Source organism: Myotis myotis, unplaced genomic scaffold (genome assembly GCF_014108235.1).
Source record: "Myotis myotis isolate mMyoMyo1 unplaced genomic scaffold, mMyoMyo1.p scaffold_m19_p_20, whole genome shotgun sequence".
In the NCBI taxonomy this organism is placed as follows: Eukaryota; Metazoa; Chordata; class Mammalia; order Chiroptera; family Vespertilionidae; genus Myotis; species Myotis myotis.
Genome location: NW_023416325.1, coordinates 4,147,627 through 4,174,601, shown reverse-complemented (window position 1 = coordinate 4,174,601; position 26,975 = coordinate 4,147,627). Strand labels below are relative to the sequence as shown.

The 26,975-nt window shown below is 47.9% G+C and overlaps 2 protein-coding genes, 1 long non-coding RNA gene and 1 pseudogene across 20 annotated transcripts in view; 2 read left to right on the top strand and 2 right to left on the bottom strand.

Annotated features, from left to right (window-relative positions):
- SART3 (spliceosome associated factor 3, U4/U6 recycling protein) overlaps positions 1-22,212 on the top strand; it is a 34,127-nt gene extending 11,915 nt beyond the window's left edge. For 2 of the 7 annotated variants that reach the window (XM_036354310.1, XM_036354313.1), the window contains 15 exons: positions 202-326; positions 3,900-4,055; positions 4,735-4,873; positions 5,320-5,427; positions 6,097-6,174; positions 6,300-6,358; positions 7,559-7,668; positions 8,645-8,757; positions 9,580-9,656; positions 10,234-10,399; positions 10,510-10,562; positions 12,160-12,615; positions 13,400-13,552; positions 14,313-14,503; positions 14,814-15,759. In XM_036354310.1, coding sequence (XP_036210203.1) covers positions 202-326; positions 3,900-4,055; positions 4,735-4,873; positions 5,320-5,427; positions 6,097-6,174; positions 6,300-6,358; positions 7,559-7,668; positions 8,645-8,757; positions 9,580-9,656; positions 10,234-10,399; positions 10,510-10,562; positions 12,160-12,615; positions 13,400-13,552; positions 14,313-14,503; positions 14,814-14,991 — 2,162 coding nt within the window. In that variant the 3' untranslated portion in view covers positions 14,992-15,759. Of the gene's footprint in view, positions 1-201; positions 327-3,899; positions 4,056-4,734; positions 4,874-5,319; positions 5,428-6,096; positions 6,175-6,299; positions 6,359-7,558; positions 7,669-8,644; positions 8,758-9,579; positions 9,657-10,233; positions 10,400-10,509; positions 10,563-12,154; positions 12,616-13,399; positions 13,553-14,284; positions 14,504-14,813; positions 15,763-18,381 lie in introns of those variants that run through there. The other 5 variants (XM_036354312.1, XM_036354314.1, XR_004974920.1 and 2 more) reach the window with 4 other exon arrangements.
- Positions 9,267-12,156, bottom strand: LOC118678519. The gene is made up of 2 exons (XR_004974929.1): positions 11,914-12,156; positions 9,267-11,661 (listed from the first exon to the last, which is right to left on the bottom strand). It is a non-coding gene; the product is annotated as an uncharacterized LOC118678519 (long non-coding RNA).
- Positions 13,534-24,495, bottom strand: FICD (FIC domain protein adenylyltransferase). 12 transcript variants are annotated; one of them, XR_004974927.1, is made up of 6 exons: positions 24,395-24,495; positions 22,293-22,653; positions 17,297-18,722; positions 16,834-16,905; positions 16,395-16,439; positions 15,867-15,979 (listed from the first exon to the last, which is right to left on the bottom strand). XR_004974927.1 is itself a non-coding variant. In XM_036354316.1 (3 exons), the coding sequence occupies exons 2-3, from the start codon at positions 22,591-22,593 to the stop codon at positions 17,647-17,649; spliced, it is 1,377 nt and encodes a 458-aa protein (XP_036210209.1). In that variant the 5' UTR covers positions 22,594-22,653; positions 24,395-24,495; the 3' UTR covers positions 16,015-17,646. The 12 variants fall into 12 exon arrangements, 4 of the variants coding, with proteins under 4 accessions (XP_036210209.1, XP_036210210.1, XP_036210212.1 ...); XR_004974922.1 differs by adding an exon at positions 13,534-13,661 and having other exon boundaries at positions 15,875-15,979; positions 16,395-18,722; XR_004974924.1 differs by lacking the exon at positions 16,395-16,439 and adding an exon at positions 13,534-13,661 and having other exon boundaries at positions 15,875-15,979; positions 16,834-18,722.
- A 2,112-nt stretch (positions 24,496-26,607) lies between these two features.
- On the top strand, positions 26,608-26,729 carry LOC118678692 (annotated as a pseudogene).
- Positions 26,730-26,975: the final 246 nt, after the last annotated feature.

Below are 26,975 nucleotides of genomic sequence, written 5' to 3'. Positions count from 1 at the left end.
GGACTGCCTGGGATAGTATTTGGAGACAGAGTCTAAGGCCAAGTGTGAGCTCAGCAGGAGAGCTCAGGATTTGGTCATAAGAGCTGCTATGGCCACTGATGTGGGAGGGGTTAGTGGCATTCGACTCTCATGGTTTAATCTATGTTTGGATTCTTAAGATCCAATTACAAGACCCAAGGGGCTGAATCCATTTTTCAATAGATATGGAGGCAACATTTGCAGAGTATGAAGAGTGGTCGGAAGACCCAATACCAGAGTCGGTAACTCAGAGCTATCACAAAGCGCTACAGCAGTTGGAGAAATACAAACCTTACGAGGAAGCACTGGTAAGTGTTGGCTGCTTTTACAGTAAACCTCTCTCTGTAAGCTTTTCCCTGATCGGTAGTTGCAAGTAAAACAGTTTCTTTAAAACTTGTTTTATTGTGAAATATATAGAGTGTATAAATGTCTATTACAGTTTACATACTAATAATAAAGTGAACATCCATGTACCTACCACCCAGGTTAAGAAATAGAACATTGCCAGTACCTTAGAAGTCTCCTATGTGCCCCTCTCCGATTGCCTCCTCTTCCCTCTCCCGAGAGGTAATCACTTTCCTGACTTTTGTGATACTCATTCCCTTGCTTTTCTTTATAGTTTTACAACCTGTGAACGTATCCTTAATTAATATATTGCTTAAAGTTTATTAACTTGTATATAGTGGAATCATGCTGTATATTTTTTATTCAACCTGATCTGGGGTTTTACTCATTGATAAGTATAGTTCCAGCCCATTTGTTTTGCTACAAAGTTGTCTGTATATAAACGATCTATCCATGTCCTTAGTTGGGTTATTTCCAGTGTTCTGCTAGGAGCCACAGCGTTGCTTGGACATTGAACGTATCTCTTGGACACAGGGAAGCGAGTTTCTCTAAGTGTGTACCTAGGAATGGAACTGTTCTCCAGGTTGTCAGTTTACAGCCTCCAGCAGCACCTGGGATTCCTCCTAGCTTTTGTTACCTTGAATATTGACATACTTACATTTAGCCAATCTGTTGAGTCTGAAACGTGTTCTAATGTGCATTTCCCTGATTACTAACGGGGTTGAGCATCTTTTCACATCGATTGGCCATTCAGATTTTCTTTTTTTGGTGAAGTGCCTCTGTGGTGAAAAGTGTCTTTGACACATTTTCCTTTTGGTTTATCTTTTTTTTCTTTTTTCTAATTGATTTGTGGGGGTCCTGAAACTTAAATCTTCCTTTCGATCGTAGGTATTGCAGAATCCCCCCCAGTCTTAATTTTAATGTACATGGGTTTATCATTCTCCTCCTTATTGTTTGTGCTTTTGCTAGGCTTAAGAAATCTCTCTATACTCCAAAATCATTAATGTACTTAGCTCTATTTTTTTCTGAACGTTTATAATCTAATACTTTATGTTTAGGTATCTATTTGGAGTTGATTTTTGGGTATAGTATGAACCAGTTTCATTTTTCCATATGGAGAACCAGTTGTTTCCGCACTCATTCTCTTAATTCATTCTCCCCTCACGCATGTGCAGCCCCACATCTGTCACAGATGAGCTGTCCATTTACGTGTGGATCTATTTCTGGCCTCTTTGTGCCATCCCACTGGTTTACATTATATCTTTTTTTAAAAAATATATTTCTTTATTGATTTAAGGGAGGAAGAAAGGAAGAGAGAAAGAGAGAGAAACATCAATGATGAAAGAGAGTCATTGATTGGTTGCCTCTTGCACGGCCCCTACTGGGGATCAAGCCCGCAACCCAGGCATGTGCCCTTGGTCAGAATCGAACCCAGGACCCCTCAGTACATAGGCCAATGCTCTATTCGCTGAGCCAAACTGGCCAGGGCACATTATATCTTTTTAAAGATTTTATTTTCTAGTTGCTCCTGATATATAAAATGTAATTTGTTTTTAATTTTTTATCTAACTTGCTAGATTCTTACTAATATTAATAATTTATGCCCTGGCAGGTAGCTCAGTTGGTTAGGGCATCATCCTGATACACTAAGGTTGTGGGTTTGATAACTCTGGTTAGGGCACATACAAGAATCAACCAGTGAATGCAAAATAAGTGGAACAACAAATCCATGTTTTTCTCCCTCCCTCCCTTCCTCGCTCTCTAAAAATTAGTAAATAAAATTAAAAGTAAGTGATGGATTCTTTTGGATTTTCTGTGTTGACAGTAGTTGTGTTTTTTTATATAATATTATTTGTAAGTGGCATTTTTTTCCTTTTTCTTGGTCTTAGAATACTTTTAACTTCATTTACCGTTCCTCAGACTTAGTCTCTTGTGATCTTGTATTTCTTGCCTTTTTGTTTGATCTACAGGCATCATTGTTAATTTTGCATCATACAGTCTAGTTTGTTTACATTTACTGCATGCATGTCCCGCGTTCTGTCCTCTTCCTCCCTGCGTCCTAGGTTTTCCATCTGGAATCACTTTTCTGTTGCCTGACGTCTCTCCTTTAAGCTCCCACACTGGACATTTGCTCATAACAGATTTTCCAGATTTTCTTGGTTTTTGTTTGAAAAAGTTTAACTTTGTTGCTCTCCTTGAAAGTTCATTTCTCAGGATATAGAATTCTAGACTGACAGTTGTGTTCTCTCAGCAATTAAAGATACCTTTCTGCCTTTGGCTTCTGTTGATGACACGTCAGCTGTCTGTCTAACTCTTGCTTCTTTGAAGGTAGCTCTTATTTTTCCTCTGGTTGGTTTTGCTAGCTCTCTGATTTGTGTGATGCCCTACAATTTCATGACCGTAGGCCCAGGTGTGGGTATCTTTGTATTTATCCTGCTTGTGGTTTGTGGGGCTCCTTGGCTTTGATTTTGGTCTCTCTCGTGGCCTAAAGAATACAGATACTGAGAGCCAGGCCACCTCCAGTTTGAATTTTAGCTCTGCCGCTTAGTAGCTCTGATTTTGGGCTTGTACTTAGCCTCCTTGTGTTTCATTTGCCTTGAATAATATGGGGGTAGTAATGATACCTGCCTCATAGGATTGCTGTGAAGATCAAAGTCTTAATATATCTTAGGCCAGCAAACACTTAACCTTCACTTAACCACTTTCACGTAGACCTTGTCCTTAGTATTTCTTTACGAGTTTGTTGGTGATTTTCAGGATGCTTTTTATATTTAGTCCAGCAGTGTTAGTAGTTTTCAATGGCACAGTGTGTCAGGGTCACTAGTTTGTCATGTATACTAGGAACTGCAGCTCTAAGACAGCTTCTTTCTATGTTTAGAACATGTGTGCTCTCTCGCTGGTCTGCATGTGCTCCCTCTCTCTCTTACCTGTAAATGATTTTATGTAATTTATTTCACAAAGCCTCATTAATGACAGCCTCAGCCAGTTCAGTTTTGTTTCGACTATCAGCAGAGTGTGGCTGAAAAGAAAAGTTGAATAAGAGGGTTTTGTTCAAAAAGATTTTGATTGTACGTCTTTGGATCAATAAACATTCAGCATACCTCTTCCAGCTTCTGCATGTGCCTGTACTTGGCAGGAGCTGGTATTTGGAATGAGAAACCTGAACTAGCACAAGGCACCGGATTACTCTAGTGTGGCTGCTTTCTCTCCTCCACTCAGTAGGCCATGGAAATAACTTCTGTTTTGGAAGGATGGCTTGCATTGGTCATTGGCGAGGGTGCTTCTCCTTCATTCAGTTCCTGATTTAAATTCCCAGTAGTCCAGGGATGGATTTAGAAAAGGGTTTGAGGAGCTTTTGTAGCTAATGCAGTGAGTGACGGGGCACTTTTGTGGGCCCTGATGTGCAGAGGTTCTGAGCGGGGATTGGTGGTTCTTGGAGTAGCCAGTCTCAGCAGAGTTGACTATGAAGATGTGTTGTGCTTCCTGACAGTATCGAGCAGCTCATTTCAATTTCTTTGCTGTTCTCCTTTGTCCAGTTGGAAGCAGAGGCTCCCAGGCTGGCCGAATATCAAGCATACATCGATTTTGAGATGAAAATCGGCGATCCTGCTCGCATTCAGTTGATCTTTGAGCGTGCCCTGGTTGAGAACTGCCTGGTTCCAGACTTATGGATCCGTTACAGTCAGTACCTAGTAAGATAACTATTCTGATTTCATTTTACTTTTACCAATTTGGGATCTGTCTAAAGAAAACCAATAAGAGTGCTCAGAGTTAGTTGTATGCTGCCCATCTCTGTTCTCCTAATTTATCCTTCATCCTCCTTCCGTTTGTCAGGTCACTTAGGAAGTTCTCCGAGTGTTTTAGGATTACATAGTCTTACTATTAAAAACTTTATAACAGATTAAATTAAAAAAATTTTTTAACCTTTTATTATGGAAAAATGTAATCACATAAATGTAGACAGATTAGTGAAATGCAACCTTATGTACCCATCACCAGATTCAACAATGACCTAATGGCATTAATGTAGTTTCATCTATAACCTTACCTACGTTCCCCATTCCATGTTGTTTTATATTAAATCCAGAAATCACATTTCCTTGGTAAATATTTCAGTATGTGCGTATAACAGATTTGAATCAGGGTCCAAACTTGGTCTCTACATTATGATCGGACATTTAATCCGTAGGTTGCCCACTCCACCTCTCTTCTCTCTCACTCCTTTTGTGATTTCTTTGTTGAAGAAATCAGTCACGAGAGACATTCCTAAGGAAATTCCGTCTGTCAGTTGGTGGTTCTGGAAATGTCTCGTGGATGGTGAACTTTAAACCATAAATTTTTATCTCCTAACCCTAGAATTCTTTGTCATAGGACCGGCAGCTGAAAGTAAAGGACTTGGTTTTATCTGTACATAATCGTGCTGTTAGAAACTGCCCCTGGACAGTTGCCCTGTGGAGCCGGTACCTCTTGGCCATGGAAAGACACGGAGCTGACCATCACGTGATTTCTGGTGCGAATGTTTCTCTTGGAAGCCTTCAAAACTTCTTGTACCAAGTCAGAGCTAGGGTTCTGAGGACGCCACTGAGTCAGCATTTCCCAGGGTGTTCTTGGGAGAGTGGGTAGTAGTGACAAAAAGGGCTCTAAGTGGGAGGTAAACTGGTTGTATTTCTGACTTCTTAGAGCTTTTTAACATGCTGATGTTTATTGTGATCTTCCAGGAGCCTTTTCTCCAAACTTACTTGACCTGGAACTCTTACTGCCTTTTCTAGAACACAGCGTGTGCCTTGCCGCAGTAGCTGTCCTCTTGAACATGTCTTTCTAGCTCATTGCATCTTATTGTGACGTTGAATCATATAGTATTTTATAGTCAGTAAAGGTTTTTATAATAATCTTGATAACTGTACATTTGTTTCTTTTTTCATTGGCCACAAACCCTGTCTTTTTCTTCACCTCCAGTGACCTTCGAGAAAGCTTTGAGTGCTGGCTTCATTCAGGCCACTGACTATGTGGAGATTTGGCAAGCATACCTTGATTACCTGAGGAGAAGGGTTGATTTCAAACAAGGTATTTAAGTTCCTGTGCTTTATACCAGAACTGCTTTTTCTTAACATATCTTTTGGTGAAATGTTCTAGTTGCCCAAGTACATTGTGATTGGGCAAATGTTATAGACCAGCCATTGGTACCCCCCGCCCTCCCCCCCCCCGCAAAAAAAAAAAAAGCTTTAGCGGTTTAAGTCTTGAACAAGTCATGCTGTGGATTGTAAAGGAAGGGAGTAATGGTCCTTGGGTTTTATGCTGGCTTCTGCTAGCTTCTGTCTCATTTTGTATTTTTCTCTTCCCTCCCTCCTGTATGTTCGAAATAGTTCTCTAAGTAAGACTGCTGTGTTTCTATTAAATCTTTAAACCTCTGCAGGACTCCCTTTTCTTTCTCTTTCCCCTCAAAAAGAATAGCAGCCAGAACCCCGTCTAACTTGTTCTTGCATGTGACCTTCAGCCATTCTGCTGGCTGGGGGGACCCCACACGGCACCCTGTGCTCACTGTTGTCAGTGTACTGCCCGTGCTGAGCTCTGCTCCAGTCTCTTTCCCACCGTGTGGTGAGGGCAGGGGCTGGCAGTTTCACTTTTGTGTCCCCAGCACGGTGCCAGGCGCATAAACAGGCCCGTGGGCGTTTCGGTGTGCGATAAGAAGAAGGCGTGGTACGGGGTTTCATTAAGCAGCCCTCTTGCTTCCAGACTCCAGTAAAGAGCTGGAAGAGTTGCGGTCCGCCTTCACTCGTGCTTTGGAGTTTCTGAGACAGGAGGTGGAGGAACGTAAGTGTGGCTCCGGCCCCCTGCTCGTCCCGTTGTGTTTCTTGCTCTGGGTTGAGGTGCCTTTTCAGGCAAAGGCTCTTGGTCTTTAAATTACTTTCTGATTTTGATGACTTCTATTTTTAAAGGTTTCAATGAGAGTGGGGATCCAAGCTGCATGATCATGCAGAACTGGGCCAGGATCGAGGTAAATGTTTTTTGTCAAATCTGTCGGTTTCCTCTGCCTTTGAAGGGCCTTTGTCTACTAGTGTGGCTGAATTTGAGTCAGAATCCCAGCTGATGGTCTAGGCCAGTGGTTGGCAAACTGCGGCTCACGAGCCACATGCGGCTCTTTCGCCCCTTGAGTGTGGCTCTTCCACAAAATACGACTTCTGCGCATGGGCCACGAAGTTTCAATCGCACTGTACGTGCGCACCTGCACATGGTATTTTGTGGAAGAGCCACACTCAAGGGGCCAAAGAGCCGCATGTGGCTCACGAGCCGCAGTTTGCCGACCACTGGTCGGGCTCTGTAGAGACCTGTGCTGTTTACCTAGCTTGGTGCACATTTGTTTATATCTTAGTGAAAATATTAGCTCCCAGGAAGAAGATGTGCAGCAAAGTCTGAATGCCAGGCATTCACTCATGTACTTCTCGCCCTTTCCCAGTGTCTCATTCATGAGAGCGTATCAGGTGGGCACTGTTTGCCCAGGCACTTGACTGGGTGCTGGGGAAGTGAGGTAGACATAGTTTCCTGCACTGGTAAGATTTAATCTAGTGTGGAAGACAGGCGATTTGATGAATAGTCACAGGGTATCATGAGTTGAGTGTTATTATTGGACCAAGGACCCCCAGGGGAGTAGGACATGGACCTGCCCTGATCGCCAGCTCAGAGAATTGTAAGATTCCAGTGTTTTATTCTCTGAGGGAGTCAGCCAAAGAAACACCTCCCGGGCAGTGTGTGGGTGGGGGTTCGTGTCACCGTCTTCAAGATGAGGCACCTGAGGTTCAGAGAGATGAAGCAACTTGCCCAAGTCAGTAAGTGGGGGGCTGGCATTTGCTTCTGGATGAAACTTTCTTCTCGACACTGCCTCTCAGATTAACCCCTTATAGTTATTAAGTTTGATAAAAATAAAAAGCGGCTAGTCGGTACTGTGGTGCCCACGGGCTCCCACTCTTTGTTCTCAACAAGAGGCCTAGGCAGACACCTTGAGGCTTGTCACTGCAGAAAGGCTGACGTGGTTGGCCTGGGCCTGTTACCACGGAGGGCGGCCTAGGGAATGTCAGGGATTTATGTCAGTGATCATTAGGGGATGGCTCTTTCGGCAGGTCTGTCTGCAGTCTCTTCTGGAAGGGGTGTTGGTGTCATCAGGTTCAGGTGCTTTCCTAACTGGGCCTTGTCATCTTAGGCTCGACTGTGTAATAACATGCAGAAAGCTCGGGAGCTCTGGGACAGCATCATGACCAGAGGAAACGCCAAGTATGCCAACATGTGGCTTGAGTATTACAACCTGGAAAGGTAACGAACTGGGTGGGGTGACGGTGCGTTGTCAGGAGTAACTTGTCTTTAGTCCCGGCTGACCTCGGCTGGCTTGGGCTTGCTCCTTGCAATGGGCCACTGCCTGCCTTCATCGCTCTTTCTTTAATGGGCCGGGCTAGAGAACCTAGCACATAGTATTTTGTGTCTGGGCTGTTAAAGCTATGTGTTTCTTTTAAATTTTGGTGTGTTTTTTTCTTTTTTTGGTTGGTTTGTTTTGATTTTTGGACATGAATATTTTATTTGACTTTTTTGGGAGCTATTTATTTTTATTATATCTGTTTTGTATAAAAAGTATAAAATACTAGAAAGCACAGAAGGAAAAAACCCAAATTATTTACAATTATGGACCCAGTAGTAACCACTATTAATTGTTTGGGTATATTCTTCGAGATTTTTCTGTCTAAAAAATGAAAATGCAATTGTAGTGCCCCTGTTACAAACCTCTAAAATGACTTTAAGGTATGCCCAGTAATATTGATAACATGGGGAGGACATAAAGAATATGACCAGCTTTGTTCTTCAGTAGATCTTGAACACAGAAGTGAAAGTTTCCTATAATCCCACCCCCAGAGATGACACTATTAAAGCTTGTTGAATTTTCCTTCAAGTCAGAGGTTCTCAAACTTTGGGTCTAGAACCTGTTGGCACTCTAAAAGTTTGAGGAGCCTCCCTCCCACAAGCTTTTGTTTATGTGAGTTATCTAGGACTCTGATATTTACCACATTAGAAAGTGAAAATGGTGTTCCATGAAAAAACTAGATTAGATTGCACCCAGACACCAACAGTGTTTTCTTTGCTACAACGTTGTACTTGGGGTACAGAGGAGAGCTTTATGTGGAGGGTGCTGGAGCCGGAGCTGCTGGTCCTGTGGCTCTAACCTGTGAGAAGCTGCCCCTCCCTCCTCGTGTGCCTTCTGCTTCTGTCCTGGTGGCAGCCTGTTTGCTGTCTGCCCTAGGGCACACGGCGACACCCAGCACTGCAGGAAGGCTCTGCACCGGGCCGTCCAGTGCACCAGTGACTACCCAGAGCACGTCTGTGAAGTGCTGCTCACCATGGAGAGGACAGAAGGTAGGACCCTCGGCTCTGCTTCCGGCTTGGAGTCTGTAAGGACAGACTGTGCACGGCTACCCCGTGAGTGGCGTGACTGTCACAGGGCGCTCCCCATGAGATCGAATCCTCTGAGATCTCCAGATCCAAGGAGGGCCCTGCATTGTATAGTTCTAGCGTGGGTTCTCAGAATTCTTTGTAGGACCCTGTGCATCCTAGCGTCTTTAGCAGCATCCCTGGCCTCTCTGCCCACTAGTTGCCAGCACACCTCCCTGCCCCCAGTCGTGACAATAAAAAATGACTCCAGTTGATCCCTGGGGTCAGGATCACTCCAGTTGAGACCCTCTGCTCCAGCATGTCATGCACGCCACAGGAGCAGAGGCAAATGAGTACTGTGTGCATCACCTGCGAAGTTCAGAGCCTCAGTATTGTGTCCAGTAGGAAAATAGACAATGTATTCCTGGGCAGTGGTCTGGATTTTGGGTGGGAATCCCTCAGAACTTGAAATGAAACATCCAAACAACAACAAATGACAAAACATTTCAACATTTATCATTTGAGATGCTCAACTGTCATGTCTTATACCTTTTACATTGGAATGTTTTCATAATCTTTGCCAGGGAGCACCCGTAATAGGTCATATTCTGGTTCTCAAGTCTCTCCTGAAAATGAAGGGATGTTTTAATCCCATCTTGGAAGGACTATTGGAATTCGAAAACTTTCAGTGAAATCACCTTGAAATGGGGAGCTGACTCTCTGAGGGGAGAGCTCTCCTGAGGGTGGGGAAATTAAGAAAAGCTTCCCAAACCCCAAAATGGAAAGTTTGCTTCTTTTTCTATCAAGGTACTTTAGAAGATTGGGATATAGCTGTCCAGAAAACGGAAACTCGATTAGCCCGTGTTAATGAGCAGAGAATTAAGGTAATGATGCTGTCTATATGAAGTCTTGGGATCCTCTGATCGCTGTTTTGACCGTGTTTGCGATATTTTTTGTCAAACCTTTGAGGTCTTTCTAAAACGTGTCTTTTGCTTAGAAAGTATTTATTATGACATAGTTGAATCAATATTTAAACCAGTCTTTTGTTATTTTTTAGAACAGCTTTAAACTTTAGCCCCAGCAGTAAATACTATTTTATGTAGTAGGGGAATTTTGGCCCTAAAATTTACTAGAATAGAGGAAAAAACAGGAAGAGCCTCTTAGCCTAGTGGTTGGAATATGAACACCCCCAAGTCAATTAGGGCCCCAGTTTCTTAGATTCTTTTCTTTCTCTTGGTGAATAATTACTGGGGCTGTTGTGAGAAATACTGTGGATTTGAGAGGAATCCTGAGAGGCCGGAAAAGCCCTGGCAGGGAAGGTTGTGAGCACATTTTCCATGATCTCGTCCTGTCACTGGGTATGAATCCCACTCCCTGGCCCCTTTCGTCCATTCTCATTACAAGGCGGTGGAGTGTATGTCACTGCTCCGTCCAGTGATGCGTCATCTGCCCCTTTTCCAGGCTGCGGAGAAGGAAGCCACCCTCGCCCAGCAGGAAGAGGAGAAGGCTGAGCACCGGAAGCGGGCCCGGGCTGAGAAGAAAGCGCTGAAAAAGAAAGCAGCCAGAGGCGCAGACAAGCGCAAAGCCGATGAGGATGCTGAGAAAGAGTGGCGCGGCGACGAGGAAGGTAAAGCTTTTCAGAAAGTTTGCTTTGGAACAACTCACCTTCCAGAGAAGTTGCAAAAAAACCCAAAAAACAGTACGAAGAACTTTTTTTCTTGAACCATTTGAGAACAGGTGCTGGCAAGACACCCCATCACCCTTCCTGTCTCTGCCTACCTCTGTGCCAGGTACTGCCCTGCAAGGGACCTGCGCTCTACTGCCTCCACTGCGCCGTTGCCTCCACTGCCCTCTGTGGTGCCATCCTCACCCCACGGGCTCCCGTACCCCAAGCTGTCCCTGTCCCATGTGTTGACATCCCCTTCTTCCTGCCCAGGGTGCAGTATCCTGTACCATTGCCTAGCCCAGTGGTCGGCAAACTGCGGCCCCTTGAGTGTGGCTCTTCCACAAAATACCATGTGCGGGCGCGCATGTACAGTGCAATTGAAACTTCGTGGCCACACTCAAGGGGCCAAAGAGCCGCATGTGGCTCGTGAGCCGCCGTTTCCCGACCACTGGCCTAGCCCACTGCACAGACACCTGCCTTCTTGCCCCCACCTATGGTTTTGAGTCGGTAGAGTTTCAACCGGTGTTTCTGTCAGCCATGCCACTTCAGGAATGGGCAGGTGTGGGTCAGATTTATTTGAGCAAAGTCAGTCAAGGTAAAGAATTGTCTCCAGACATTAAGGAACTCTGTTCATTTTCCTGGTACAAAGCTGTCAGCCAGAGGGAAATGGGAATGGAGCCATCATTCAGTTGACCTCTCTTGCACACCTTTTTGGGGCGTTCAGAAATGACCACAGTAGCTCATTGCCCCTCAGAGCTCCTGGTTTAGCAGATAAGGCAAACGTGCCAGGTGACTGCGGTGGTGTGGTCAGGACTGTGGCAGGTTAGATGTGAATTATGGTGGAAGTCAAAGGAGGCATGAGTGGGTCAGCTCCTGCAAGAAAGAGTTCAGGAGTGATGTGTGCACCTTGGCATCGGGGAGGAGTGAGTGACTGTTGAGTGGGAAAGAAGGGAAGCCAGACAGAGCTGGTGTCAGCACGAGGCACAAAACAGCCTGGCACTCTCTCTGAGCAGCAAATGACTGGGTGTGTGCCCCGATGCATGCTGGGGGCCAGGTGCATGGGTGGTGAGGCTGCAGCAGCAGGCAGGCCAGCTGGCTGGGCCCCACTCAGGGATGCTCTTGAATACAGTGTGCAGGGTTAGACTTCATCAGGAAGCAGTGGGAGCTTGGTGGAAGGGTCTGGAAGTGGGGGGTCCAATGCCAAATGGGTTTCAGTGTTGCGCCTCTGGAGAAAGTGGGGAGATGGGTTGGAGTAGAATGTTGTCTAACTCTCTTGAAGGACACAAGACAATAGTAAACCCTTTGTAGAGCTTTCCAGTGTGGCCATGTGAAGCACACACTTCAGAGTCACCTAAGTGCTTGTTTAAACGCAGGTCCCCAAGCCTTATGCTTGCTGACCTGAGCCTTAAGGGAGAGGGGCCTTGGATTGGCCAGCTGCACTTGACCTTTTCTATAACTGAGTAGACAGTGAGGACTGTTTCTACTTGAGTCAGCCTCCTCACCCGCATGTCATCAGAGTCCAGAGCGTGGTGGGCCAAGCCTGTGGGCCAAGATGGACCTGGCAGGTGTGGTGCTTGCAGGTCAGCGGGGAGGAGTGAGTTGGTCACGTGCCGCTGCTGCCGACTGGCTGTCTGCAGTGGGAAGAGGGCGTACAGGGACCGGCTCAGTGAAGGGAGGAAAGTTAATTGTTGCTGCTCTTCTCCCGACAACCTGTAGAGCAGCCTTCCAAGCGCAGAAAGCTTGAGAACAGCGTTCCTGCAGCTGCAGAAGCAGCACCAGACCTGGAAGAGGAAATGGGGCTCTTTGGGAAAAGCGCATCTGCAGACGTCACCCCCCCCTCAAAGCAGAAGGAGAGGGCCGCCGCCGCCTTGAAGAGGGACGTGCCCAAGGTGCCCCACGACAGCAGCAAGGACAGCGTCACCGTCTTTGTCAGCAACCTGCCCTACAGCATGGAGGAGCCGGACGTGAAGCTGCGGCCGCTCTTTGAGGCCTGTGGGGAAGTGGCCGAGGTCCGTCCCATCTTCAGCAACCGGGGCGATTTCCGAGGCTACTGCTACGTGGAGTTCAAGGAGGAGAAGTCGGCCCTGCAGGCGCTGGAGTTGGACCGGAAGAATGTAGGGGGGAGGCCAATGTTTGTTTCCCCTTGTGTGGATAAGAGCAAAAATCCTGACTTTAAGGTATGTTTGTGGGAAAAAGAGTGGCTTTCATGCAGGGTTGCTATAGACTGACTAAATATTGTTTTTTGGTGCAGCAACTAATATTGCAAACATACATGGAATAACTATACTGTTCTGAGCTGGTTAATTAAGATCTGATTCAGGCTCAGTCACTTGGAGCTTGCATTAGCTGATACATGATCATAAAATGAGGAATTGTAATAATGGCGATGGTCCAGTGAGTGCATAGGAGTGACAAGGGACTGTGCTAAATGTTTTATGTATTACCTTAGGGCAGCGGTTCTCAACCTGTGGGTCGCGACCCCTTTGGGGGTCGAATGACACTTTCACAGGGATCGCCTAAGACCATCGGAAAACACATTAAATATATAATTACAGATTGTTTTTGTAATTACTATGCTTTATGTTCAATTTGTAACAATGAAAATATATCCTGCATATCAGATATTTACATTACAATTTATAACAGTAGCAAAATTAGTTATGAAGTAGCAACGAAAATAATTTTATGGTTGGGGGTCACCACAACATGAGGAACTGTATTAAAGGGTCACAGCATTAGGAAGGCTGAGAGCCACTGCCTTAGGGGATCCCCACCCAAACTCTGAGAATAGCTACTTTCATTGTTGCCATTCTGTAGAGGAGGGAAGTGGTAAGTGACATGCCCAGTTAGCCTTTCCCAGCATCCAGCCTCAGCTCTGGTCTGCCCGGCTGGGCCTGCCGGAGTGGCCAGTGTGCTGGGCTGGGCTTCTAATTGTTGGTTTTCTGCCTCCTTCCTTCCTAGGTGTTCAGGTACAGCACTGCCCTGGAGAAGCACAAGCTGTTTATCTCGGGCCTACCCTTTTCCTGCACTAAAGAGGAACTCGAAGAGATCTGTAAGGCTCATGGCACCGTGAAGGACATCAGGCTGGTTACCAACCGGGCTGGCAAACCGAAGGTCAGTGTCGGAGTGGACGGTCAGCACACCGCCCTCCAGGCTTGGATGAAGCCAGTTCTGCGTCTGTGCAGAGATCACTGGGGTCTAGAGTGGGTTCCTAGTTTGTCTGCTAAGAAACAAATGACACGTGAAGGATAGGTACATTAGGCTCTGCTTGCATTTGGAATCTGTATCTAGTTGTACTAAAAATATAAGGCATTAAAAAACACTCGCATGAATTCGCAGAGGAGCACACGAATTCCAGACTGTGGGGCCTTGGGGTGAGGGGCTGCCCTCTGCAGTCTCCTTCCTGCCCGGACTTGGCCTCCAGCCATTTCCTCAGCTCCCTCCACCCCCTTAATCCTCTTTGCACCACATTTTTAGTAGCGGACCCATGTTGTTTAAACATGAGTTTGTATTACCTTTCTTCTCTGCCCCCTCCCCCGCCACCCCCATCCAGGTTAATCAGGAGTTAAAAAGAAATAAGGAGGGCGCACACAGACATTAGGCCCACCTGGGCTGCTCCCTGGGCCAGGCCACCTCAGCCGAAAGCTGGATTTACACTGGCCTGTCGGTCTTTTTCTTTCTTTTGCTGGAGCAACCACAAGAGGTACTGACCTTACAAAGGTTATTGAAGTTACAGTCAGTTACAGAAGTGGAAAGTCGGGCAGGGAATAAACCTGTAGACGAAGGATGGCACTGGTGGGGTCGGTCACCTACTGATGGGGCACCTGTCCTGATCTGACCCCCCAGCACCTGACCTGGCTGTGGCCTCTTTCAGGGCCTGGCCTACGTGGAATACGAAAATGAATCCCAGGCATCGCAGGCTGTCATGAAGATGGATGGCATGACGATCAAAGAGAATGTCATCAAAGTGGCCATCAGCAACCCCCCTCAGAGGAAAGTTCCAGAGAAGCCAGAGGCAAGGAAAGGACCAGGTGGCCCCAACGTACCCCGGCAGATATATGGAGCGTAAGTGTTTGCATGTTAGCCAGTGCAGGCTTTGTCCCGTCATACCCGGCTGGATTGGTTTCCTGTTAGGACAGACAGCTAGGGCCTGCTGTCCCCTGTAGTCCTGGAGCAGGGTGTCCAGAGCATGTCCCTGCAGCGCAGCCCTTCCTGGTGTTGGCCAATTGTGATTTATTTAAAGTCCTCTTTGCCAGTTGAATCCATGTGTTTAAACATAGCCTGACAACCAGATGCTGGCCAGGGTCAGCTACAGATCAACCAGGGGCCACCAGTTATTACTTGGAAAGGGTACATTCAGTGTCTGCTCTTCCAGGCGGGGGAAGGGAAGGACCCAGCTCTCTCTGCTGCCTCGCGCCCTGCACCGCCCCAGCACCACCGGAGCTCAGGCCGAGAATGGCCCTGCCCTGAAGCCAGCGGTCACCACCTCAGAGGCCACTGAGGCTCCCAAGATGTCCAATGCTGATTTTGCCAAGCTGCTTCTGAGAAAGTGAACGGGACTCAGAGAAGGGAGATGCCTTACTTCATGCTGGCCGGGAGGACACCATCTCCCAGCTGTACCTGGGTACGGAAGGGCCCAAGGCAGCGCAGTTTCCCCTGGTGTCGACAGAAAGGGAACGGGTGTCCGAGCAGAGAGGCTTCACATGTTCCCTCACATTGAGGGTGACAGCAGGAAAACAGTCACTCCATGACTGGGCACCAGGTAAAGTTTCTAAGGTATTTTTTGTCTTTAAGAGAAATGGGAGTGAAACTTGGACACACCATTTTGAGACACACTTGTCCAACTGTTTCAGCCAACTCAGGCCCCTTCTTATAAGACACTTCTCTTACACTCTGTATAGTCCATATGCCCGTCACTCTTTTAATTTTTAAAAGACAAAACGGCAAATGCTAGTAATTCACCAGAATGGCCTATTTTAGTAAAGGGGTGGGGATAGGGCCAATCACCTAAAAAATATTTGATGGGTTTTTGTTTTAGGGGGCTGTGCGTTTTTATATTATGTTTTTGTAAATGACATGTCAACCACTGTTTTATGTTTCCTCAAAGCAAAATATCTGACATTTGTTTTCTATAGGAATTCTGTGTGCCACCTGCTGTGGACCATTTTCTTTGCCTAGTGAATAGTGGACTGTGTTGTTCTTTGTCTAAATATTGAGTTTCAGCCGTTGGGTTTTATTTAAATACCATGTCAAGTGCGGACTTAAATTTTCCTCATTTAGCTTTGTTTATTAAACTGAAGTTCTCTTAAGAACCTCTCGCAGAATGGTACTCCGCTGTGCAAATATGGGCGTGTTTTGAAATTTGCGTACCTTGCTTTACCTAACAGATGTGTAAGTAGAACTTTTAAGTCAAAGTGACTATGGGATTTGACTTACAAATCTTTTCAGCTGTGATGTGTCTTCAGCTTTAAACTTCATAAAGAATAGGGCTGAAGTCCTGACACAATCCCTCCTGCATCCTTCTGACAAATGGGACCATTTCTTGAAAAAGAACAAAGTCGTCTCAGGCATTTATTTAATACAATAAAATACTTTATTAGAATCAGTTATTTGTTAAAATAATATCCTTCACATATAGCTAAAGTGCCAATTTCTATAGTAAAAGCAAGCACTTCCATCAGGCTTCCTTGGTGAGCTTATAAAATCAAGACAATAGATTTAAGGTTAAGAAATACCTTATGGCAGCATACAAGTATGAAAATATTTTTATAAAGGTCTGAATAACTATCACCTTGGGGCCATGTCATACATCTTTATGCTTATTTTCCAGAAAACCATTCTGAATGTGCTTGTTAAACAATTAAATAACTATAAACTAAACACCTGCTACATAAGAGCAGTGCCCTCATTGCTACCAGGATCTGAATTCTCAAATCAGACAACATTATGTTCTCACTGACATTCAAAGTGCAGCACCGGGTTAGACATCATGGCTCTGCCCCTGGAACGGGAAGCAGAGGTTTCTGGCCATTCTCACTAATTAGCAGCAGTTTTATTGGCACCTGGGCCGTATGTGATTGAAAGAGAAGATTCTACTTCATAGAATGACAGCTTGCCCATATGACATAAACCATAGTTGTTAGGCAAGTAAGGCCACTCCAAGGCAATCTATTCTGCTTCCCCCAGGGGGACGCAGGGCCTACAGGGGCTGTGGGAGGTGGGGGCAGGTGAACAAGTGCTGTGGTCAAAGGGTTTTTGTGGTTTAGCACAAACTGGTGCTCTAATTCACTATCAAGATGCTTTTTTGGTGTTGATGTGGCATCTGATTTAACACCTACCAATAGAAGACGTTAAACTCAGGGGGGTGAGGGCAGACTCGCCCGACTGCACAATACCTGGTTGGCAGCAGGATTCAGCTGTTTGGTGAAAGCCCAGGGAACTTTCAGACTAACATCTGGTCTGAGTTGCTGCAAATGAAGTGAGAGAAACATCAACAGAAAAACCAGGGTGGCCATTCCCCTATTAATTAGAAAAATAGTCTTAATATGGAAAAACACCCTGACACTAGAGTTTGCAAACTATGGCTCTTCCCTGAAATAAGCAAGGTACCGAACTAGAAATGTCAACACTCGCTGCTTTCGTTTTGTATCTCAGAAGTTTGCCCTGCCAGTAAGAATTAGTCACAACACTAATCTTTGTAGGGAAGCAAACATCTCTAAACAAGCAAGCTTTCAATCATTTCTCAAAACTGGGACCAGGTTTTCCCCAGGAGTGCTGACCTCCAGGCAGTCTCCGAGGAAGACCCGGCGGACTCATCCTGTGTCTCTGGACCTCGCCCCAGTGCTGGCCTCTCCTTACCTTAGTGCAAATTCTGCTCCAGAACTGGTCTGGTCACGCAAGGAGCCCTGGTGCCCCAATGCCTGCTGGGACCACCACAAGAATGGGCCACCAGCACAGATGGCAGACACATTTACTGGCTCAAAAGAAGAAAATAAATAACTTGGCTGAATTATAAGTTATCTTAGAGACAAGGCTTAATAACTTAGTTATTTTCTTTAACTAAAAAAAAACATTTGGAGGTAAAGAACGTTTAAGTTCCTTATCTGTTTCCTTTTGTTTTGGAGACGACAAGGTTTCTAGAAATGCTAAGTTTTGATTTTTTTTTCTCCCCCTGGAAACCTTCTGTCACCAAGGGAAGATGTAGAGGGTTAAGGTTTCACAGGTAGCGTCTCCTTGAACCCTGAGTGATTGGGTTTGGCCTCTGGCAGTGCCACTGGGTACTCTGTTGTGGCAAAGAGCAGGGTGTCCAGGGTGGTCTCTGTACACTTGGCAATGAAGCGAATGAATGGCCTCACGTCGCCTTCATTGGCGACCTCCAGTACGTGGTAGTACTCAGATCTCTGCTCCTTGCGGATGGTGATGGGTGGGTAGCCCGCCTGCATTAGGATGAGGTTCATCAGCAGGCGTGAGGTCCTTCCATTGCCGTCAATGAAAGGGTGGATGTAAACGAGTTTATAATGGGCCAAGGCTGCAAACTCCACTGGGTGCAGATTCATAGCATCCTCGGAGTTGAGCCACTGTATGAACTCTTGCATCTGCTTTTCCACATCTTGAGGATGGGGAGGGATGTGGTGTCCCACAAGGACCTGTGTTGTCCGAAACCTGCCGGCTTCCACGGGATCCACGTAACCCAGCACGCGCCTGTGGATCTCCAGTATGTCGCTGATGGTGACGGACCCCATGCGGGAAACCAACGTGGTGTTGACGTACTTCATTGCCGCGTGCATGCCAATGACCTCGTTCTGCTCCTCCAGGCTTTTCCCCGGCACCGCATAGCGGGTCTCCAGGATGTGCCTGATTTCCGAGAGGGTGAGGGTGTTGCCCTCGATGGCAACCGTGTGGTAGATGTGATGGTAGTACGTTTCCTCCATGACCCTCTGCAGCGCGGAGTTGCCCTTGGGGATGGACATGACCTTCCTCACTTTGTCGTCGATGATGCTGAAGTACCTCTGGTCGATCTCCTCCACCAGCGGCAGCGTCCGGTCCCGGCTGACCAGCGCTTTCTCGTGGTAGGGCGAGATGGTCAGCGCTCTGGTGTACAAGAAGTCTGCCTGGATGATGTCCTTTTCCTCTTCGGAGAAGATGCCAAACTCGGTGAGCGCATCCACCGAGTCTGGGTCCATGCTCAGGGCGTGCAAGAAGAGCTTGTGGGCCTTCTTCCGCTTGCCCTGGCGTTTCATTTCCAGGGCTTGGTGCAGAGCTGCTTTGGCTTCCAACCGAGCGGCTAGAAAAGAGCCAAAGGAGCATTATCAGGGAGGGCAGGGAGTGGCCAAGGACACTGAGGTGACCTGTCAGGGGAAGACATAGCCTTGGGGTTGTTCTAGGCAGGCTGCTCATGCCCAGTGCCACTGCACGTATGGATGTGGTGGTTTTCCATTTGTCCCCAGAGCCATTCTCTGCACCCCAGGAGGTACTACCTGGCCCCCTGCCTTCAACTGCCATATTGAGTGGCTGTGACCCTGGGGCCACAACTCCCATCACTGGGCTCTCCCTGCATCTTCTCCAGCTCTTGGCTGTTCTGGTGATCCATCTGATGGTGCCCCTGCCGCTAGGCCAGGCTGGGAATAACTCCCCACGGGTGCTAGCTCCCTAGGCCTCCCCATTCCCGGGCCCTTTCATTCCTTTCATCTTCAGCCACACCTGCTTGACATCTAGTCTTCCTTCCACCGTCCCCCAACGCCCCACTCCCCACCCTCCGGAAACCCAGTATCAGTATCAGCCACACACACTGGGCTTCTTTTAGTTCCTCAAGTGCCCAGGCTCTCCTACCCTCTGGTCTCCGCTGGAGCACTCTCCCCTCACAACTTCCACTGGGTCACTCCTGCTTACACTTGGTCTCAGCTTGGGCACCTCCTCCTCCAGGGAGCCTTCCTGGTGTGCTCCTGTGACCCCTTCGCTCCCCCATCACCACATGGTGGCGCTGTACCTGTCACCTGTCTGCTTATATAGGCTGGCTGGGAGGCCAGGGCTGACTTCTTCACTGTAATACCCGTGCCCTGCCCACAGGACATGGTAGACACTAAACATCTATCCCAGTGGCTCTCAACCTTGGCTGCACACTAGAATCACCTGGGAATCTTTTTAAAATCCTGATTTCTGGGCCTCAGAAGAGAGTAATGTCAGTATCGTGGGGGAGTGAGAGGACTCCATTGCTTCTCCCATATAATGTACAAAAAAACCACTGTAACTCAACAAAGGATCACCCACTCAACACACAAATGCACCTAAAAGATCCACGCACAGGAACATCTGAGGATGGGAAGTAGGGGAGGTGGGACAGAGGAAGGACAGGGACGGAGACGAAGTTCAGTGTCCACTGTGGCTCCAGCGAGTGAGGTAGGTAGAGATGGAGAAGTGTGTGCAGCCTGCAGTGTAAGGGGCAGGGCAGGTTCCCTCCAGGAAAGAACATCGCCCTTCCCCGCCGCCCGTCTAGGCTAAGCCAGGTAGAGGTAGCTGGGAAGCCTTAACACAGTGGTGCCCACCCTCTGCCGCGGGGTGGGGGCGGTGGGGGGAACTGAGCTGTGAGGCCGCAAACTTGTCTCCCCTGCCCCAGACACCCTGGCAGAACCCGGGAAAGGAAGCTGGGAAATGAAAGTCCCTGCATCCCAACAATTTGGGGATGAGGCAGAAGTGCAGAGTGGGCGTCATCTACACAGCATGGCACTGGCAGGAAAACACAGACCAATGGAGCCGGGATTGAGAGTCCAGAAATAAGCCCACACATACAGGGTATCCCCCCAAAATATATACGCACAACGTTTGTGATTCCATTACACTTTGAAAATGAAATGTGTTTTCATAAACACTGCCTTTATAATTATGCCAAGTGTGTATGCATTTTGGAGGGACACCCTATATATATATGGACAACTAATTTTTGTAAAAGAAGCCAAAACATACACTGGAGGGAAGGAAAGTCTCTTCAATAAATGACACTGGGAAGACTAGAAAGCCACATGCCAAAGAATGAAACTGCTATCTGAGACCATACACAAAACGTAACTAAAGTGGATTAAAGACTTGAATATAAGACCTGAAACAATAAAATACAGTCAAACCTCGGTTCTCAAATGTCTCTCATCTCGAATAATTTGGTTTCCAGCCAGTTGTTCACAGAAAAAGTCTTGGTTTTCTACCTGACAACCCTTCCATGCTGATACCGCAGCATGACAAAAAGCATCTCTTAAGCAACAAAGGAGAGAATGCTTTTGTTGCTGGCGAAATGGACAGTTAGCACAATTTCAAAACATAAAGAGGCCATCAACAGGGCTGATGTGTGAAAGTGCTCACAGAACAACCACCAGGCAATTGAATAGGTAGAAAAACTTGGTAACTGGATAAATGAGAAGCAGGTGGTAATAGCATTGTGGAGGCAGTGGTATAGTTTAAGGCTAGTAGGGGGTGATTTGATAAATTTAAGAAAAGTATTTACAGATTAAACAGTCCATTAGATATGTACTGTGTATAAGAAAGGTAAAACAATCATTTGGGGATCTGGAACAGACAATTCAATTTACATTATTTCTAATGGGGAAAAATGATTCGGTTTTCGAACAACTCGCTTCTCAAGCACCTTCTGGAACTAACTGAGTTCGAGAACAGAGGTTCCACTTATATACAAAAAATATGGGCACTAAACTTACAGACCTTGGTCTCAGGGGTTTCTGTGAACTTGACCCCAATGGTAAGGGAAGTAAAATCAAATAAAGTGAAAGGTACTGCAGCAAACCAAAAAGCTGCACAGCAAAAGAAACCACAAAAACAAAAGGCAACCAACCGAATGGGAGACGATATTTACAAATCACACCCCCAATACCGGGCTAACATGCAAACTATATAAAGAACTCATACAATCCAACAACAACAAACACCTGGATTAAAACATGGGCAGAGGACCTGAATAGACGCTTTCCAAGGAAGACATAAGAGCCAACAGATACATGAAAGGATGCTCAACATCACTAGTTATAAGGGAAACGCAAATCAAAACTACGAGATACCATCTCACACCTGTTAACAGTGGCTATTACCAAAAAGAAGAAATAAAAGTTGTAGAGGGTGTGGAGAGGGAGCCCTCTCCTGCTGGTGGGACTATAAGCTGGTGCCGCCACTATGGAAACCAGTACGGAAAGTCCTCAAAAAATTATGAATAGAGCTACCATATGACCCAGCAATCCCTCTTCTGGGAATCTACCCAAAAAATTTGAAAACAACTTATTCATAGATATTTGTAGTCCTATGTTCACTGCTGCATTATTCACAATAGCTAAGACATGGAAACAGTCCAAGTGTCCTTTGACGGATGAATGGGTAAAGATATGGTACATACATACAATACATACACACTTAACCGTAAAAGAGATGAAATATTGCCATTTGCCATAGCATGGAGGGATCTTGAGAGTATCATGCTAAGTGAATATCAGATGGAAAAGGACAAGAACTGTATAAATTCGCTCATATGGGGGATATAAAACAAAAAGCAACAAATGAACAAACAAAAACTCATGCAGACAACAGAATGGTGGTTCCCAAAGGGGAAGGGGCAGTGGGAGGACAAAGAGGGTGAAGGGGGTCAAATACATGGTGACAAAGAGAGACCAGACTGTGGGTGGGGAGCACACAACCGAATATACAGATGTCGTATCATTCATTGTACACCTGAAGTTTATGTTACCAATGTTTCCCCAATAAATATAATTTAAAAGTGTGAACAACATAAATGATAACAGATAAATAAAATATGGCACAATCCAAAAAACCAAGAGCCGAAGAGACGGCCACTCTGTCTTACCTGGGGAGGACGTGGCCTTGACCACCAGCAGGGCCGCGTCCTTGGAGGTGACGCTGAGTTCCGTGGATGGGCTGGTGCACCTGCTGACGGCATGCTGGGCCCTGTCCAACCTGCTCCTGAGCAGGGAGAAGCCTTTGAGCAAGGCCAAACACTGCTCCTCCATGGCCCCCAGCGGCAGCAGCAGGGCCAGCAGGGACCCCAGCGCCATGCTCAGCAGCATCACCCACAGGAAGCGGCCCCAGATGGGGACCCATTTTGGTTCAGCTACGGCCACCACTGAAGCCATCGGCATGAGTGTCATCTGGACTCAGGGGTGCGCCCCTTGCACATACCCACAGTCGCCGGAGAGAGCGAGCCGGATCTGAAAGGAACCAAGAGTTGTAGGAGATGAGCCGATACGTTTAGGACATGTTCCTGTCTCCGCGAGGGCTTGGAGACCCTACACTTCTTAACTCACTATGACCAGGGAGTGGGGGCAAGCAAGGAGTGGGTATCAATGGGGAGGGGCCAGTCTGGAAAGCAAGGCTGCAGTTGCCCAGCATTTATTAAGCACCTGCTGTGTACCAAGCACAAAGGACCTACACATACCCCCCTGCCATCCACAACAGGAGCTGATGCTACTGTCACCCCCCCTCCAGACGAGGAGACAGGCTCAGAGAGGCCAAGTGTCTCCTGCCCGAAGTCACCCAGTGAGCCAGTGGCAGCCTTAGGGCTTGAACTCAGCACCCCGTGGCTCTAAAGTCTCCCCCCTCCATCGCAAATCCTTTTGTGCTGAGCATCTAGGACAGTGGTTCTCAACCTGGGCTGCACATTAGAATCACCTGGGAATCTTGTTAAAATCCTGATTTCTGGGCCTCATCCTCCGGAAATTCTGTTTCTTGGTTACTAATGTTGTGGCCTTACCCCATAACGAAGAAACAGAATTTCCGGAGGATGAGGCCCAGAAATCAGGATTTTAAAAAGATTCCCAGGCGATTCTAATGTGCAGCCCAGGTTGAGAACCACTGGTCTAGGAAAAAAAATAGTATACACACACACATCCAGATTGGCTAAGCCAGTTCTGAGGTCCATCCTTTTCCGATCAGCACAGCTGGTGGCCTGATTTACTGCCCAATGGCCCGCCACCTCTCCCGCCCTTACCCTGGTATCAGCCGCAATGCCAATCCCCTCTCCGGCCTGCCTTCCTTTACTGGCGTGTATCCCCGAGACGGTGGGGTCCCCGCCTAGAGTTTGGGCAGCCAAGCATCTCAAAAAGAACTCTGGGTGAGGGCCAGAGCGAGTGACCCCTGGCCCTCTGTGCCAGGGGCTTGTGGTTGGGGCTGGCGTTGGGGGGGAGGGGGGCAGGGATGCAAGCACCAGGATGCTAACAATAAGCATTTATTGGGCAACTATGGAGAGCTGAGCGCTAGCCACGCACGAGGCCACAAGCCTCAGTCCCTGGAGGAGGAAAGCTAGCCAGCTCCATTTTACAGAAGGAAACAAGCCACAGGCAGGGTAGGCCAACCCCCAGAAGGCCCGCAGGGAGGGAGTACATCGAGGCTCCGGGAGCCGAGCCCAGGTGCGTCTGGGCGCAGGTGCCGGGCTTCCCCTCTCCCGTATCCACCCCCAGGGCCTGTGCACCTGCCCCGGCTGCTCCCGGTGCTGGGCCTCCACGATGAAGGCGGCTCATTAGGTTTCTGGTCGCTTCGGGCTGTGAGTCTAAGGGAGCAACCTGGCTCCATAATGGGACATCAGAAATGGCTTGGGACGCGCTCTAATGGGGGGACGGAGACGGCGTGGGTCCCTGCTTCGTCCGGGTGGTCTGCGCCCGCTCCCCGAGCGACGGGCTCCTCGGCGGGGCTGCAGTTGGCCGGGGACCCGGCTGAGCGCCAGGAGGTGGCTGTGTGCTCCCGGAGGCGCGCATTCCTCACCCCCCGCGACGACAGGAAGGGGAAACCGAGGCCCGGAGAGGGAAGTGGACTGCACTAAGGTCATTCTGGGGAGCCGCCCCTTTCCGAACCGCTCACCGCTCCTACCACCACCCCAGGGCTCTCGGCCCTGCCGCACCCTTCCCCACTCCATCCTTCCAAGGCCCTCGGGCTCGCCCCCGCCTCACCGCGCACCTCGGCCAGGGACCACCACCGCCGCCTCCTTCCCGGCGTTCTCAGGCTCCGCGGCGCGAACTCGCAGGACCTCCTCCGCCGCCGGCCTTCTGGCCCCGCCCTCTCCGACTCGCCATTGGTCGGCCCGTCACGCTCCTCACCGCGGGTTGGCTCCCTTCACTGGTCCGGCCCTCGCACTTCCGGGTTCTCGCGTTGACGTCGGCTTCCCGGGAAAGACTCGCCGTGGGCCACTCTCATTGGCTGGCTTCTGCGTAGCTCTTGAGCCCGCCGTAGCCAATCAACAACAGGAGAGGCGGGACCTGGGAGACGGCGCGAGCAGCAGGTGCAAAGAACGCTGCGCGGGAGCTCGGAAACTCGCAATCCCGCCCGCATCTCCCCTGGCCTCAGTTTCCTTAGGTGTAATATGAGGATGCTGATGACTTGCACCTCTCCACCCTGCTAATCTGACTTCACAGCCCAGTTCTTATCCTCCACCTTGTGCTACCAGGATTAGCCTTTCCCCTTTCTCTCACCCTCTCTCCTGTCCTCCCTGACTTTTAAATTTGGATCCTCCAGAGAAGGGCCTGGCTGCTTGTTTTGCTTTCTAGAGAGACAGAGGATTTTTTTCCCCTTCATGCAGAAGCTGAAACCTCCATTTTTTCTGAAACCTCCATCTCAACTCACAAATATTGAAACATCCAGGACCTGCCCAGTAATTCTAAGCATTAAGATGTTACGTCAGCCCGGCTGATGTGGCTCAGTGCTCCAGAGCCGACCCATGAACCAGGAGGTCACGGTTCAATTCCCGGTCAGGGCACATGCCCGGGTTACTGGCTCAATCCCTAGTAGGGGGCGTGCAGGAGGCAGCCGACCCATGATTCTCTCTCATCATTGATGTTTCTATCTCCCTTTCCCGTCCTCTCTGAAATCAATAAAAATATATATTTTTAAAAAGATGTTATGTCAACCGACGGTCGTTGGTGCCAGTGCTAACAGGAGTCTCCACTTTGGGCCCTGGTGAAGTGAGAGACGATGCAGTGAAAACAGCCCCGGGGTGAAACAGCACAGCTGTGGGACAGCAGGCTGTGAGGTGGCCTAGCAGAGGCGGCCCCAGCTGGGCATCGCAGCCCCCATGGGACAACACTCCTCGCTGGTGAGCTAGCTGTGGTGTTACAGCTCAGCTCTGCCGTCAGGATCTGACCTCCTCTGCAACGCACATTCCCTTCGGGGTGTCACCTTTGGAGTCACACAGCCCTCAGTTCAAACCCCATGTTTACCACTTGCAAACTGAGTACATTCAGCGATTTGACCTCGCTGATCCCAGTCTGCTTTTTGCAAGTTTGGGACAATGTGATGACAGGACAGCCTCTGGGGTTTTGTGTGCGGGCGAAGTGACAAGTGTCTGCTATTGCACTTGTTTCCCAGAGGAGGGCCTGCTGTATAAGCAGCTAAATGACGGGAAGTGGTTGGTGGAGTGGAAAGCAGTGAGGCTCTGGGGTCAGACAGGTGTGTGTTCAAACGCAGGGCCCAGTACTTACTGTGTGACCTGGAGCAGGTCACTTATCCTCACTAAACTGGGTAATATGGGGCTTGTGGACCTATGTCCCCTCCTCCTGGGCGTAAGGTGATATAATCATCTACTTTTATTATTTTTTTAAATATATTTTTATTGATTTCAGAGAGGAAGGGAGAGGGAGATAGAAACATCAGTGATGAGAGAGAATCATTGATCAGCTGCCTCCTGCATGCTCCCCACTGGGGGTCAAGCCCGCAACCCGGCATGTGCCCTTACCTGGACTCGAACCCAGGACCCTTCAGTCCTCAGGCCGACGCTCTATCCACTGAGCAAAACCAGCTAGGGCAATCATCTACTTTTATCCGTTTTTCACCCCTTCTTAGGATGCCAGTGCAAACTCTTTAATGAGTTTAGGCCATGGTAACAAATCCAGAAGCCATGTGAGAACCATTAGTGAGCCAATAGGGAAAGGTGGGGAGTGTGGCGAATGTGAAAGCACCTGTCTTATTCAAAGTGGGCAGCAGCTTTTCAGCTCTAGCCTACATTTATTATGCTAGGGTGCAGTCCAGAAAATGGCAGGTTTTCCAATTATTTTCAAAAGATGTGTCAGGCCTAGATTTTTCAGCAAAATCTCCAGATTTTTAAACAGTTGGCATGTTTACTTGCCGACTATAGAGAGCTGCCAGATCCCTGCTTAAAGGCTTTTAAAATGGACGGGAAGCCAGCCCATGAGTCTGCTCACCTGACTGTAGGAATTTAGAGAAAGCTGGCAATAGAAAAACCATGTTATGAGCCTTAAAGACACTGAAGTCATTAAGGTTCCTGAAAATAACTATAAGAAAAAAAAACACCAAAATAAAATGGGCAGGAAATGATGGCAGTGAACTCAGGAAGCAACTCCACAAATGACTCTGCAAATGGCTGCACCACCGTCTTTGGACACCAGGGGGCAGTAACCCACCTGGCGTCACTTCCCCGGTTCAATCCCCATTGTCAGGAGCGCACACTCAATTTTCTTCCTGGACTTTTGTCTGCATTCAGCAGTGTTAAATGCACAAAATATGGTCCCTGAAGCGATATTGAAAC